Below are 13,085 nucleotides of genomic sequence, written 5' to 3'. Positions count from 1 at the left end.
TCTATATATATATATATATATATATATATATATATATATATATATATATATATATATATATAAAATAACAACCGCAGATGTTATTATTGTCTATCTGTCAATTTTTTATTTAATTTTTTCCCTCTAAAATGCAAAAATGATGTCATATTGTTTTTCCTTTTTAACCTAGTCTATTTAACATAGCTTTGAAAATATATTCCATTTGAATTTTTAAATTTTGAATTTTGGGTGTTCTACACATATTATGCTATTTAGTTATTTACGAGTTGTTAACAATAGTCAATAATATAATTTTATTGAAATTTCTTAATTAAATATGAATATTATGCACTCTCGGGAATTGTATATTCATATTTAGATAGAAATTAGTTAGAAAAAATGAGGAAGTTATTTTTTTCAATATGTGTTAAAAGTCTATAATTCAATTTTTATTTTAAAACCGTGCATTGCATGGGGTTAATTAAGTGGGGATATTATAATTATATCCTTTGCTTATATTTGATAGTTTACAAGAATAAATAAAATACTCGTATTACCTAATTAAATACTCCATCCATCTCAAAATAATTGATATATTTGACTTTTTTTATCAACTTTGACCATATGTTTTGCTTCCATATAAAATAAAATGTTAATAATGTTGTGACAACAAGGGAAAACATCAGGGATTGAGAGAGAATTAGTCTGTTATTCCATAGAGTAGGAGATATATAAAGATATATATAATATATTTAGGGTTTGGTTCGATAAGAATATAATCTCTAGTTCTAGATTATTCCGGAATGATATAAGGGAGGATAATGGATATCCACAAATATTTCATAACACTCCCCTTTGAATGTCTATTATTGAAGATCGTGTCTCGTTAAAACCTTAATAGAAATAAACCCCTATCGAATAAAAACATAATTAAGGAAAAAGAGTACAACATTCTTTGTAATACGCTCAAGATGCTGCCTCATTAAAAACCTTACCAAGAAAACCCAATGTGGGACAAAACCTTGGTCAAAGGAAAAAGAGTGCAACGCGTATTTTCTCCCCCTGATGAATACATAGGAAACATAACTTGAGATCTTCTGGTCCCGCATCAATGAATCCAAATTAGTTGAGTATCTTCTCATAAGGTGCAGTATAGTATCATTCCTTGATCTTCAATCATCCTAAATCTTCACATCTTTACATGAACAAGTGAGTCTTCATATCACCATAATTATGATATTATGATAATAATACATGTGTTTGTGCACATTTCATTCAAAATCTTTGTTTAAATTTTCCTTAATCATTATACTTTATGCCTTCTTCTTGAGGCAGTGAATAGTAGAAATATATTGATGATCATAATAATTATTTGATCAAACATTTCTTATTAATTATATGGAAACACATGCTATTATTAATGCTATTCTTCAATCTTGTATGAATTAAAAAATATAACACATGTAATTATATACGTTGATCCTGGTTCTTCTAGACCATAATAAAACAATCTCATGCATAACTATCCCATTGATTTTCTTTAGAATTTTCATAATTGATATGATAGTTCTCTTGCAAACACAAATAGTAATTCTCAGTAAATTTTATATAATCAATCTTCAGGTTAAGATGTCAATGATGTAGTCACAGAGACTAAAGTTTAATAATAAGTACAATATTCAGAATATAAAATTTGTAAGGGCTATGAATACGTTGCATATAAGTTCTTTGGGAACTTTTCTTAAATGATATTAAATCGATGTCATCAACAATTTCATCACAACTGTAAGCCCATTGAAATATAAATATCTCTTTGAAAGTTCACATCAATGTTGTAAATACGCCATACTATATTTTGGAGGAACATTCACACATACCACATTAATTATATAGAAATTAGTGCATGCAATATGACATATAGAAATCATGATAAGATATTGAACAAAATATACAATGAGTAATGCATCTAACAACTTCCTACACGTGTCATAAGTATCCATTAACCTATGACTCACAGTTGCACATGAATATAAGACACAAAATAATGCAAAACACTGTACAGTGTAGATTTTAAAAATCCATATTCCATTGTACTTCTAGTCCATGATAAACTTTAGTTATTATCATTATGTTGACATTAAATAGACATATATATATTTCATTTCCCTTATTCACTAGTCCATTATATCATGCATATGCATTATTTATCTGTTCCATCATATACCGATATTGTAGGCGTCGGTCGAAGTGCGCTTACGTAAAGCATGTGATGAATATTCTTAGCACTCATAGGAAGTGGGAATTGACATATACGATTAGGGACAACGATTAGGGACAAGGAAAGTAGGGAGCCGCCAACAAGTTTTTAAGGAACTTGTAAACCGTTCACGGATCATAAAAAGGCAACCTTGATAAGGGACAACGATAGGCAACAACGATTGACCCATAAAGGTTACACCCCATTCATAATCCATGAGATTACTACCTCCATATGGTTCGGAACCACGAAAGGAGGATCAAGGATGATGGTACCAAGTGAGTCATGGAGTCACATTCGCCTATATTTGCTTCTACTCGATTTGTATTGTGAAAAATGAATCCTATGATCTCAAAGGCATGCAAACAAAGATTCAACTCGCTCCAAAATATTATTAAGCTAAATCGGTTGAATATTATTGCAACACATAATTCTAAAACTTGTGATCACTTGATTAAACAACAAGATTAAAAAGGAACCTAAACCGGTTGTCCTAATTATCTTATTAGGCTGATTTTCAATTACATATTCCCTTTAACATGCAATATGGTGATCAGAATTATAATAAAATAAGCATTAATATTGGAAGCAATTTAACATAAATCCAACAACATAAAATCGTTAGAAAAATAATAGAAGTAAAAGGAACATAATTCTTACTTTGATTATGTTTGCTTGCAACTATAAAATAATAAACGAATTAGTAACTTCAAGGAAAATTAATAAAACAATAATTAAATTAAATTAAATTAGATAGAGTTGATTTGGGGTCAAACCCTTAAACAGTTCTACCTTTCACGTCTTGATTTAAGGACATAACCTCGAGTAAAGTAGGGACTCCTTGGAGTGCTTGAAGAGGGAATTTTGAAAGAAGAAGTGTAGGCTAGTGTTTAGGCTAAAGCATAGAAGAGAGAAAAATAGAGTTAATTAATGCCTCGTACATCAGAAATGAGGCGGTATTTATAGGAAAAATGAGTAGAGGGAACACAAGGAACCCTAAAAAGATAAAACCCAATAAAATAACACTGCGACACGGCAGAGCACGTCGCGACACGGTGCCGGAGATCGTCAGACGGGGGAAATTCCCGTGACACGGGGGAATATGGTGTGACGTGGGAAATAAATAGGTTATAGGAGATAAAACGCGTAAAAGGTTTACGCGGAAAGGACAGGGAGCTGCCCCATGTCACAGCACTGGCCCCGTGTCATGGCAATGCACACCGTGGCGCGGCATTGTGCCCCATGACGCGGTGCTTATTGTCGTGACGCGAGAAACTGTGCATCCATTTTTCCGTCTAAATACATTTTTGCCCTAATTTCGTTCAGCCTTTTTAAGTGTCGATTGATAATTTCGGGCCATTTCTGATTTATTATTTATTAATTGTGCCAAAATAATAAAGTAAATAAAATAAAAAAGGTTTGGGCCAAAATAATAAATAAAATAAAAAAAGTTTGGGCAAAAATTAAAAATAAACTATGCTTTGACTAAACATAAAGACTGATCCATGGACTATTGTAGGCGTCACTCGAAGTGCGCCTACGTTAAAGCATGTGTGAATATGCTTGGCACTCATAGGAAGTGGGAATTGACATATACGATTAGGGACAAGGAAAGTAGGGAGCCGCCAACAAGTTTTTACGGAACTTGTACACCGTTCACAAATCATAAAAGGCAACCACGATAAGGGACAACGAAGGCAACAACGATTGGCCTGTGAAGGTAACACCCCATTCATAATCCATGAGATTACTAACTCCATATGGTTCGGAACCACGAAAGGAGGATCGGGGATGATGGTACGAAGTGAGTCATGGAGTCACATTCGCCCGTATTGGCCTCTACTCGATTCTTATAGTGAACAAATGATTCCTACGATCTCAAAGGCATACAAACAGAGATTCAATTCACTCCAAACTATTATTAAGCTAAATTGGTTAAATATTAATGCAACACATAATTCTAAAATATTTGTGATCACTTGAATTAAGCAATAATATTAAAAAGGAACCTAAACCGGTCGTCCAAATTATCTTATTAGGCATGATTTTCAATTACATATTCCCTTTAAACATGCAATATAGTGATCATAATAACAATAGAATAAACATTAATATTAGAAGCAATTTAACAATAATAGCGTTAGTCAAATCAAATAATAATAATAACCTAATCATGATACTAGCAATAAGAAAATAAAATAAGACACTACTACAAAAAGCGTACTTTTTGGACGCTTTTGCTGCGACGCCTTTGATATGGCGTCAGTGTACGAATTTTGGTACCGCCTTTTCTCGACGCTTTATAGAGTCGAAAATTGTATCGACACATAAAAGCGTCGGGAAACTCACATGCTATGCACGCGAGTTATTTTTTTCGCAATTTTGAAACTTTTAATGAAAATATTAGCGGGTTCCCCAAATTTCCCAATTAAACCGCCCACGACTACTGCTCAATTGCGCTGCTCATCTCCTCTAAACCCACGACTCCTTCATTAGCGACAATTTTTTTGCAATTTTGTTTGCTAATCTTCAAGGAATTTGGGGGTTTTTTGCTCATCACTTTCAATAATTTCAGGTATCAACTTACAATTTGATATACAATATTGTTTCTAGGTATATATCTATCATTTTTGGTACCCTAATATCTCACAATTCTCTAAATTTCGTTAATATTGGGAATTCTTCTTTGCATTCTTCGATTTTGAGTTGGGGTAGAACAAGAATCGATCTTTTATTGTGAGGTAATTTTTTGCCCTTAATTAGATGATTTAATTTCTTTTTATGTTGTTTTTTTCGTGAATTCTAATTTCATATCCATGGTTTCCATGTTTTTTTTTTTTGTAAGTAGTTTTTTGGGTTTTTGTTATGATTTTTATGTCATTTTTTAGGGTTTTAGTTTGGAATTTTATGGGTTTTTGATATGAATTTTATAGGCTTTGAATTATATGGTTTTTGATATGAAATTTATAGGCTTTGACTTTTCTGGTCAGAGCTAAATAAATTAGCCATTACACATTAAAGTTGCAGTGCATTAATAGAACAATATGAACTTGGGAATATTGGCAGCATAATTTGTTTTTTCACCCAAAAAATTAGATCAGGTTCTTCAAAAAAGCAAGTCCACTTCATCTCGACACTTAAAAGAGCTCAAGGTGTGAAAATTCATGGCATAGCTAAAGAAGCTAAGATCGAAGCCGATTTGTGAATTTCTCTGTATATAGTCTGCTCACCCAAAAAAAACAAAAAATAAATAAATTGTTATCATCTCTAGATTGCAGCATTTTTTTGTGATTGTGAAGTTTATCTCTCCAATCTTAATCTACATGTATCCATTTATCTTAGACCTTCTGATCTTGTTGTTTTAGTTTTCCAGATTGGTGATAGTTTTGATTCTTTATTAAATTGCTCAAATGCTCACCAGACTGCTAGAATTATAGATTGGACAGAGGTGATAATTCCAGATCTTATTGTTTCTTTTTATCCACCCAAGAAAAATCTTATGTTAAAGCTTACTAACACTACCTTTTCTGTTTTCAGCCTTGTTCAGTAGCTTGAAACGCACAATTACTTTTGCGGCAAAAGAAGGTACACTCTACCTAAGACATTAGCTCAAACTAGAATACATTTTTAAAGATTGTGGCTTGATTAGTACGTGTATGTCATATACTTATTTCAATTGTGTAGACTTTATTAGATTTCCCTAATTGGATGATTCATGTGACACTATCTTTTAGTTACTTGAAAAACGTGTGCCTATTGCCTTGGAGTCATGTTTTGTAGATTTCCAGTGTGGTTTGTTGAATAAGAAATTCATCGAACTTGCATGACTTATTTTTGTTGTTGTATGTTTCTTACTAATTTTCTTCTTTCACCCCTCAACAAGTTTGTAGGCTTAAATTACTTACATTATTTTTAAGTGGATAAACTTGTTGATATTATAACTTTGATGGATGTCTATTTACTTAGTGAAAGTGATGTCCCTATTATATATTGGTTTAAGGATCCTTGTAACATGATTTTTTTTTTATTTTTTTTTAATATCATTGTTTTTAATTAGCAATTAATTATATACTTCTTTGTAGACATGGATACTAGTTGGATTGATTTACCAAGAGGTGATCCCGGTTATTTTAAAGGTTGCATGAATTTCTTGAAACTTGCTAAAGAGACTCTTTTACCAAATACACGTGAATATAAATGCCCATGTAATAAGTGCAAGTTAAATAAAACGAATTCTGTAGAAGAAGTTGGAGGCCATATTTTATTTTATGGTTTTTATAAAAACTATAGAAATTGGATATTTCATTGTAAAGATGAAGGGAGTAAGACCTATGATCTAAGTGATGATCAAGTAAATGCAGTAGGTCGAGATGATATGGACGGGTTACTAAGAGCAGCTTTTAGAGTTAATACGCGACAAACCGACAAAACTCAAGATCCATCATTTAATGAACAAAGTATTGAAGATGACAATTCATATGACATGGATGAGGGGTTTACGATTTATCGCGAGGTAGATGATGAGTATCAATCAACTTTCTCAAATGAAGAACAGGCAAAGTATAAAAATCTCATGGAAGCTTCTGAAAAAGGCCTGTACGAGGGGTGTACTACTTTTTCAAAACTTTCATTTCTATTGCATTTGTTTCACCTAAAGTGTATGTTCCATTGGTTTGCAGTCATTTAATAAATTACTTGAACTTCTAATTGACGCATTTCCCAATATTAAGGAGTTTCCATCGTCCTATTATGAAGGCATGAAGATAATAAATGATTTAGGGTTAGGATATGAGAAAATCCATGCATGTCCAAATGACTGCATGTTATATTGGGGTGAATTCGCAAATAAAAGTGAGTGTCATATATGCCATACATCAAGGTGGAAAAATGTGAAGGGAAAGGAGGGTGATGTAAATGAAAAAGGAAAAGAAGCATGTAAGAAAGGCGGGGCAACTAAAGTAATGCGGTACTTTCCCCTTATCCCTAGATTAAAGAGGCTTTACATGTCATCTAAAACTGTAGAGGACATGAGATGGCACTTTAATCGTAAGGATGATAAGATTTTACGACACCCTGCTGATGGCGAGGCCTGGAAAAAATTTGATGAAAAATATATAGAGTTTGCCGCTGATCCTCGCAGTGTTATATTAGGCCTAGCGAGTGATGGTTTTAATACATATCGTCTTATGAACACAAATTATAGTACATGGCCGGTGGTCCTCATTCCTTATAATTTACCACCATGGCTTTGCATGAAACCATCATCCTTTATTCTTTCTATAATTATTCCTGGTAAATTTGGTCCCGATATGGATATTGATGTGTACTTGCAACCACTAATCCATGAATTGAAATTATTGTGGGAAGGTGTTGATGCTTTTGATTCTTATAGTGGAAGCAACTTCAAACTGCGAGCAGCCCTACACTCTACTATTAATGACTTTCCGGCTTATGCTATGCTGTCAGGTTGGAGTACGAAAGGCTACAAAGCTTGTCCTTCTTGCACTCATTCTACTAATTCAGATAGATTTTGTGGCAAAATTATCTACCCTGGGTATCGAAAATGGTTGCCTATTGATCACCCATATCGTTCACAAGCTAATTTGTTTGATGGGAAAGAAGAATATGGTATTGCTCCGATTCGTACCAGCGGGACCGAAGTTTTAAAGCAACAAGAAGGGGTAAAGTATGTATTTGGGAAGACAAAAAAAGTTCCTAAAAAAAGAGGGAGAAAAGCTGCCAATGAACTTGATGATGATTGCGATCCCGATGGTGATGATGTTCTTTGGAAAAAGAGAAGTACATTTTTTGAATTAGAGTATTGGGAGCATATTCCTCTTAAACATAATTTAGATGTTATGCACATTGAAAAGAATGTGTCCGATATTTTATTAGGAACTCTTTTAGATATGGATAATAGTAGGGATGATGAGAGTGGCAGAGAAGCCCTAAAGAATTTGAATATAAAACCTCATCTATGGATCAACCCTCAAGGTTACATCCCGCCGGCTGCATACACCATGTGTAACAAGGAGAAAGAATGATTTTTTAAAGTCTTGAAAAAGATGAAAGTTCCTGATGGATATGGATCTAATTTGCAAAGATGTGTGAATCTAAAGCAACGGAAACTTATTAATATGAAAAGTCACGACCATCATATTCTCATGCAAGATATCCTCCCGGTTGCTTTAAGGGCGTCGAATGCCACAAGAGTTATTGACTTGCTTGAGGAGTTGTCTGACTTTTTTAAGAAGATATGTTCAACTGCTATAGATACAAGGGAATTAGATACCATTCAATCAAAGCTCGTGTTGACTCTTTGCAAGTTTGAAAAAGAATTTTTACCAACATTTTTTACAATCATGGTTCATCTACTAATTCATTTAGTGGAAGAGGTCAGACTAGGCGGACCGGTTCATTATAGATGGATGTATCATGTTGAAAGGTACTTTATTATTATTATTATTATTATTATTATTATTATGATTATTATTATTATTATGATTATTATTATTATTATTATTATTATTATTATTATTATTAATATTCTATTTATTTGTATTATTTAATTTTTAAATAATAATTTTCCTTATTCTTTCACATTCACATACAAAATCGTTACTATAATTCAAGGTACTTGGCCTTTTTGAAATCTCATGTAAGCAATAAAGCGCAACCGGAAGGATCTATAGCGGAAGGTTACCTTTTGTGGGAGAGAATTTCATTTTGTTCGAGATATTTAGAAAGTGTTGAGACTATGTTCAATAGACCTAGAAGGAATGAGGATTGTGTATCAAACATTGACAACTATTTGTATAACTCTGGTGGTCGTGTTGTTGGAAAGAAAGAAAATGTCCGTTTGGATGATAGAAGTTTAAAGCAAGCTCATCGCTATGTTTTACTTCATTTTGATGAACTAACCCCGGTGCTCAAGTAAGCAGCATTATGAGTTTAGTTAAAGCGTCCAATATATAATTGTTACTAACATAAAATTAACAATCTCGATAGTGAGTTCTTAAAATTAAAGAGGCAAGAGAATGACGTTGGAGGAAGTCAAGCTGATGAATCTATTGAAAATCAGTGGATAATTGATGAATTTGCAGATTGGTTGCAAAGCCAGGTCATATGCTTTTACATTTAGGGTCTTTTTATTTTCATATTATACAACTTTCTAATTCTAACTTTATTATTCTCGAATTATAGGTCCATAATTTAGATGATAGCACGGTAGAAGGAAAGTTAAGAAAAGCCTTAGCCGGTGGCTTGAGTAACCGCGGGAAAAGGATGAAAAGTGTTATTATCAATGGTTACAAATTTGATATTGTGGATCGTGAGCGATTTCGAATAACTCAGAATTCGGGAATCATGGTGGAAGAAGAGGGTCACGAATATTATGGAAAACTCAATGAAATTTTGGAATTAGATTATTATGGTTCTTATAAGGTTGTATTGTTTCGTTGTGATCGGGTCGATATCCGTAGGGGTATCAAAACAAATCCAAATGGAAGTGTTCATATCAATTTCTCAAAGTTGATGACACTGGTCGATTTTTGCGTGATGATTCATTTGTCTTCTCATCTCAAGCAAAACAAGTTTTTTATATTGAGGATGAGATACAAAAAGGGTGGTGTCATGTTGTGAAAACTAAGCCTAGGGACTTGTTTGATATACCTGAATAATTTGTTTACAACTTTTATAATTTATTATAGATTTGAGTTCATAAATTTGGATGAGTGTGTATTTTTATATTTCATTTAGTTATTCTAATTCATCAAAGTTTGCATTTTGTTAACTTAATTTCTGTTTTTATGGTACTAAGTAGTATTATTGTCTTGGTTTCTTATTGGTCGAATAACAACTGAATTCTAAAACTGAATTCCAAACTGAATCCAGAACTGAATTCAGAGCTGAATTCAAAAACTAAATTCAGTTCTGGAATTCATTTCTGGAATAATTCAGTTCTGGAATTCAATTATGGAATAGTTCATTTCTGGAATAATCAATAATTCATTTATGGAATAATTCATTTCTGGAATAATCAGTTCTGGAATTCATTTCTAGAATAATTCAGTTCTGAATTGCAGCTCTGAACATCAGATTTTGTCCTTTTGGTCACATTTATTTCCTGTTATTTCAACTCTGATGCATTGATTATTGTTGTTCTTATTTTGTATTTCTGTTTAGATGTTTAGTTTAGCTGTACATATATTGTCTTGTCTTTATATCAGTTTTGTCTATATATAGTGTCTTTACTTTCCACTGATATTGTGATTACATCAGTTCAGAAATGTAATTGAACTAAGTGTTGTTGCTGTTTGTAATGAACCCACTGTAATTGTGATATTGTGATTATAGTTCAGAACTATATAGTTTAGATACATAGTTTAGATCTTTATATTAGTTTATTTTGTATTTCAGTTTAGAAGTATAGTTTGTATTTCATTTTACGTCTTGTCTTTATATCAGTTTTGACAAACTAATGTAGCTTGTCTTATGGTTTTTATCAGGTAAAAGATGACTTATCGAAGCAAGAGAGCAAGGGAAATACTTGCTGCCACAGCTAAGTCAAATGCTACTGAAGTTGTTTCACAACCTACCAAAAAACAAGCTACTAAGTAACCGCAGAATGAGGTACTTAAGGATGACAAATGGGGACCTTTTTCTCCACCCATTACCACTACAACATCTGACCAACAACCACCTAATAGTTTAGGATCCATTTGGAAAAACCCTCCTGGTTCAACATCGAGTTCAGTCAAAGAGGTAGCTACATCAGGTTATCAGAATAAATACCCAGCAAAAGTCCCACCTAATATTCCACATTCAATTGCACCAGACTCATTGAACTCCCCTTCTACTTCTCACAAACCTCCCGAGCGCCCAAAACCTGCTACACGAGGAATCCGGAGCCGTGAAACAGGTGCTGTGAAAACTTCAGCTACAGCTCCACAGGATAATAATGAAAGACAAAAAAATGGAAACGAATCAGAAGAGATCCCGAAACAATCTTAGTCCTTACGACCAAAAGCACTTCCAAATTGGCCTGTAGACATTGATTTTGACAACAAGGAGGAGGTTCTAACCATAGGTAAATGTTTTCTATTAAAGTTGTCTGCTGATGCTTGTTGTTGTTGTGGTGTGATCCTGCCATGTTGCTGCTGCTTGTTATTGTGGGGGGAGGGGGTGGGGGGAGGGGGTGGAGGCTAGCTTAATTGTGTTATACGTGTTACACATGCATATGTATTTTACATATCATTGTCAAACTTGTTCTAAATTTGGATATATGGAATTGTTTATATCTTGAAACTTGTATTGAGCTGCATAATTAATTTTTCAAGTAAATTATGCTTGTTATGTTGAGGTACATGCTAATTGACATTTGAATTGAGTCTCTATGATATGTGTTCTGTGCTAATGTCATGTTTGTTTTGTTTTTATTTTTTATTTTTTTTTATTTTTCCTTATTGCATCATGAGATCACATTTTGAGACACACATATGATATGTGTAGCATGCTTTCTTTTTTGATCCAGTACATGCTAATTCTATAACTGAAATCAGAACTAAAATTCAAATCTGAATTCAGTTCTGTATTTCAGTTTTGATTTCAGCTCTGAACATCAGAAATGAATTCTAGAACTGAAATCAGAACTGAAATTCAAATCTGAATTCAGTTCTGGAATTCAGTTTTGATTTCAACTCTGAACATCAGAAATGAATTCTAGAACTGAAATCAGAACTGAAATTCAAATCTGAATTCAGTTTTGGAATTCAGTTTTGAATTCAGGTCTGAACATTAGAACTGAATTGCAGCTTGTGTGTGTGTATTTGCAAAATTCATTGGCTACAGTGTTGGGTTATTTTGTAGATTTTTTCTTAAAATAATTTTATCTGCTTCTCTGTTAGAACATATTGTTCACTTAACTGATTATTTCTTTTAACTTAATTTTGTTATTTTATTTAGATGCCAAGGGTAATACTACATTAGTAAGTGGTATTATTCTGCCAATTGACGTGTGGAGTAATAACGGCGTCCAGTACTATGTCGAGTTCAATGATTTATGCCAGCCAATTAGGAAGGGTGGACATATTTTGGTTAAATTCATTAGTATGATTGCGAAGATGGAGTCACATTGTCCAGTTGGGGAAAAAGATTGGAAAGCAATCGACAAGCATTTTAAAGGGAAAATAATTAAAGACATAAGAGTAAGTATATTCATCCCTAAGACATCCCTTGTCATTTCCTAAACACACATACTTAGATGGTCTCTTACTTCTAATAGATTACTTACTGATTTATATTTTTAACTAATTATTTTTACTGAAGGACCGTTTTGTGATTCCTCCTGGTGTGGAATATGACAACCAAGCTCTCAAGGGTGCCAATAAATGTTGGAGGCAGTTCAAATATTCTCTGAAACTGATTCATTACAAGACACTAGAGAAGAAATTGGATGATATGTGTAATAATGTGCCACATGGAATTACCAGTAGTAACTGGTTCAGTTGGTAAAATATTGGGATTTGGATTACGGCAAAGGACAATATTTACCTTATTTTTTACTCTATTAAACGTTATTTAATCTCTAACTAAAAAATCTGAAAATGTGATTGCAGACTATGTCAGCATGCGGTAAAAAAGCACGAGCTTGTCAAAATCAGATTCATACATCTGGCTCTAAAAGTTTTGCAAACCAACAAGCTGATTATGTATGGAATATATATGTCATTTTATATTTACTTAGGATATTAGTAAGAGCAAAGCCAAGTTATATGCGTTATATACTATTGTACACATATTTAATGCTTGTTTTGCCTTATTATTTATAGGAAGATGAACATGGACAAAA

General features: G+C 32.8%; 1 protein-coding gene across 1 annotated transcript; it reads left to right on the top strand.

Annotated features, from left to right (window-relative positions):
- The first annotated feature begins 6,320 nt into the window (after nucleotides 1-6,320).
- On the top strand, nucleotides 6,321-8,280 carry LOC110729279. The gene is made up of 2 exons (XM_021909009.1): nucleotides 6,321-6,791; nucleotides 6,916-8,280. Exons 1-2 carry the CDS (start codon nucleotides 6,321-6,323, stop codon nucleotides 8,278-8,280), a joined length of 1,836 nt encoding a protein of 611 aa, XP_021764701.1.
- The last annotated feature ends 4,805 nt before the right edge of the window (nucleotides 8,281-13,085 follow it).

Source organism: Chenopodium quinoa, unplaced genomic scaffold (assembly GCF_001683475.1).
Source record: "Chenopodium quinoa cultivar QQ74 unplaced genomic scaffold, ASM168347v1, whole genome shotgun sequence".
In the NCBI taxonomy this organism is placed as follows: domain Eukaryota; kingdom Viridiplantae; phylum Streptophyta; class Magnoliopsida; order Caryophyllales; family Amaranthaceae; genus Chenopodium; species Chenopodium quinoa.
Note: the sequence above shows the minus strand (reverse complement) of the source record. Positions and strands in the feature narration are given on the sequence as shown.

Coding starts and splice junctions, on each gene's coding strand:
- LOC110729279 (XM_021909009.1), top strand. CDS start 6,321: ATGGATACTAGTTGGATTGATTTACCAAGAGGTGATCCCGGTTATTTT. Junction 6,792..6,915: donor CTTTCTCAAATGAAGAACAG/GCAAAGTATAAA, acceptor ATTGGTTTGCAG/TCATTTAATAAATTACTTGA.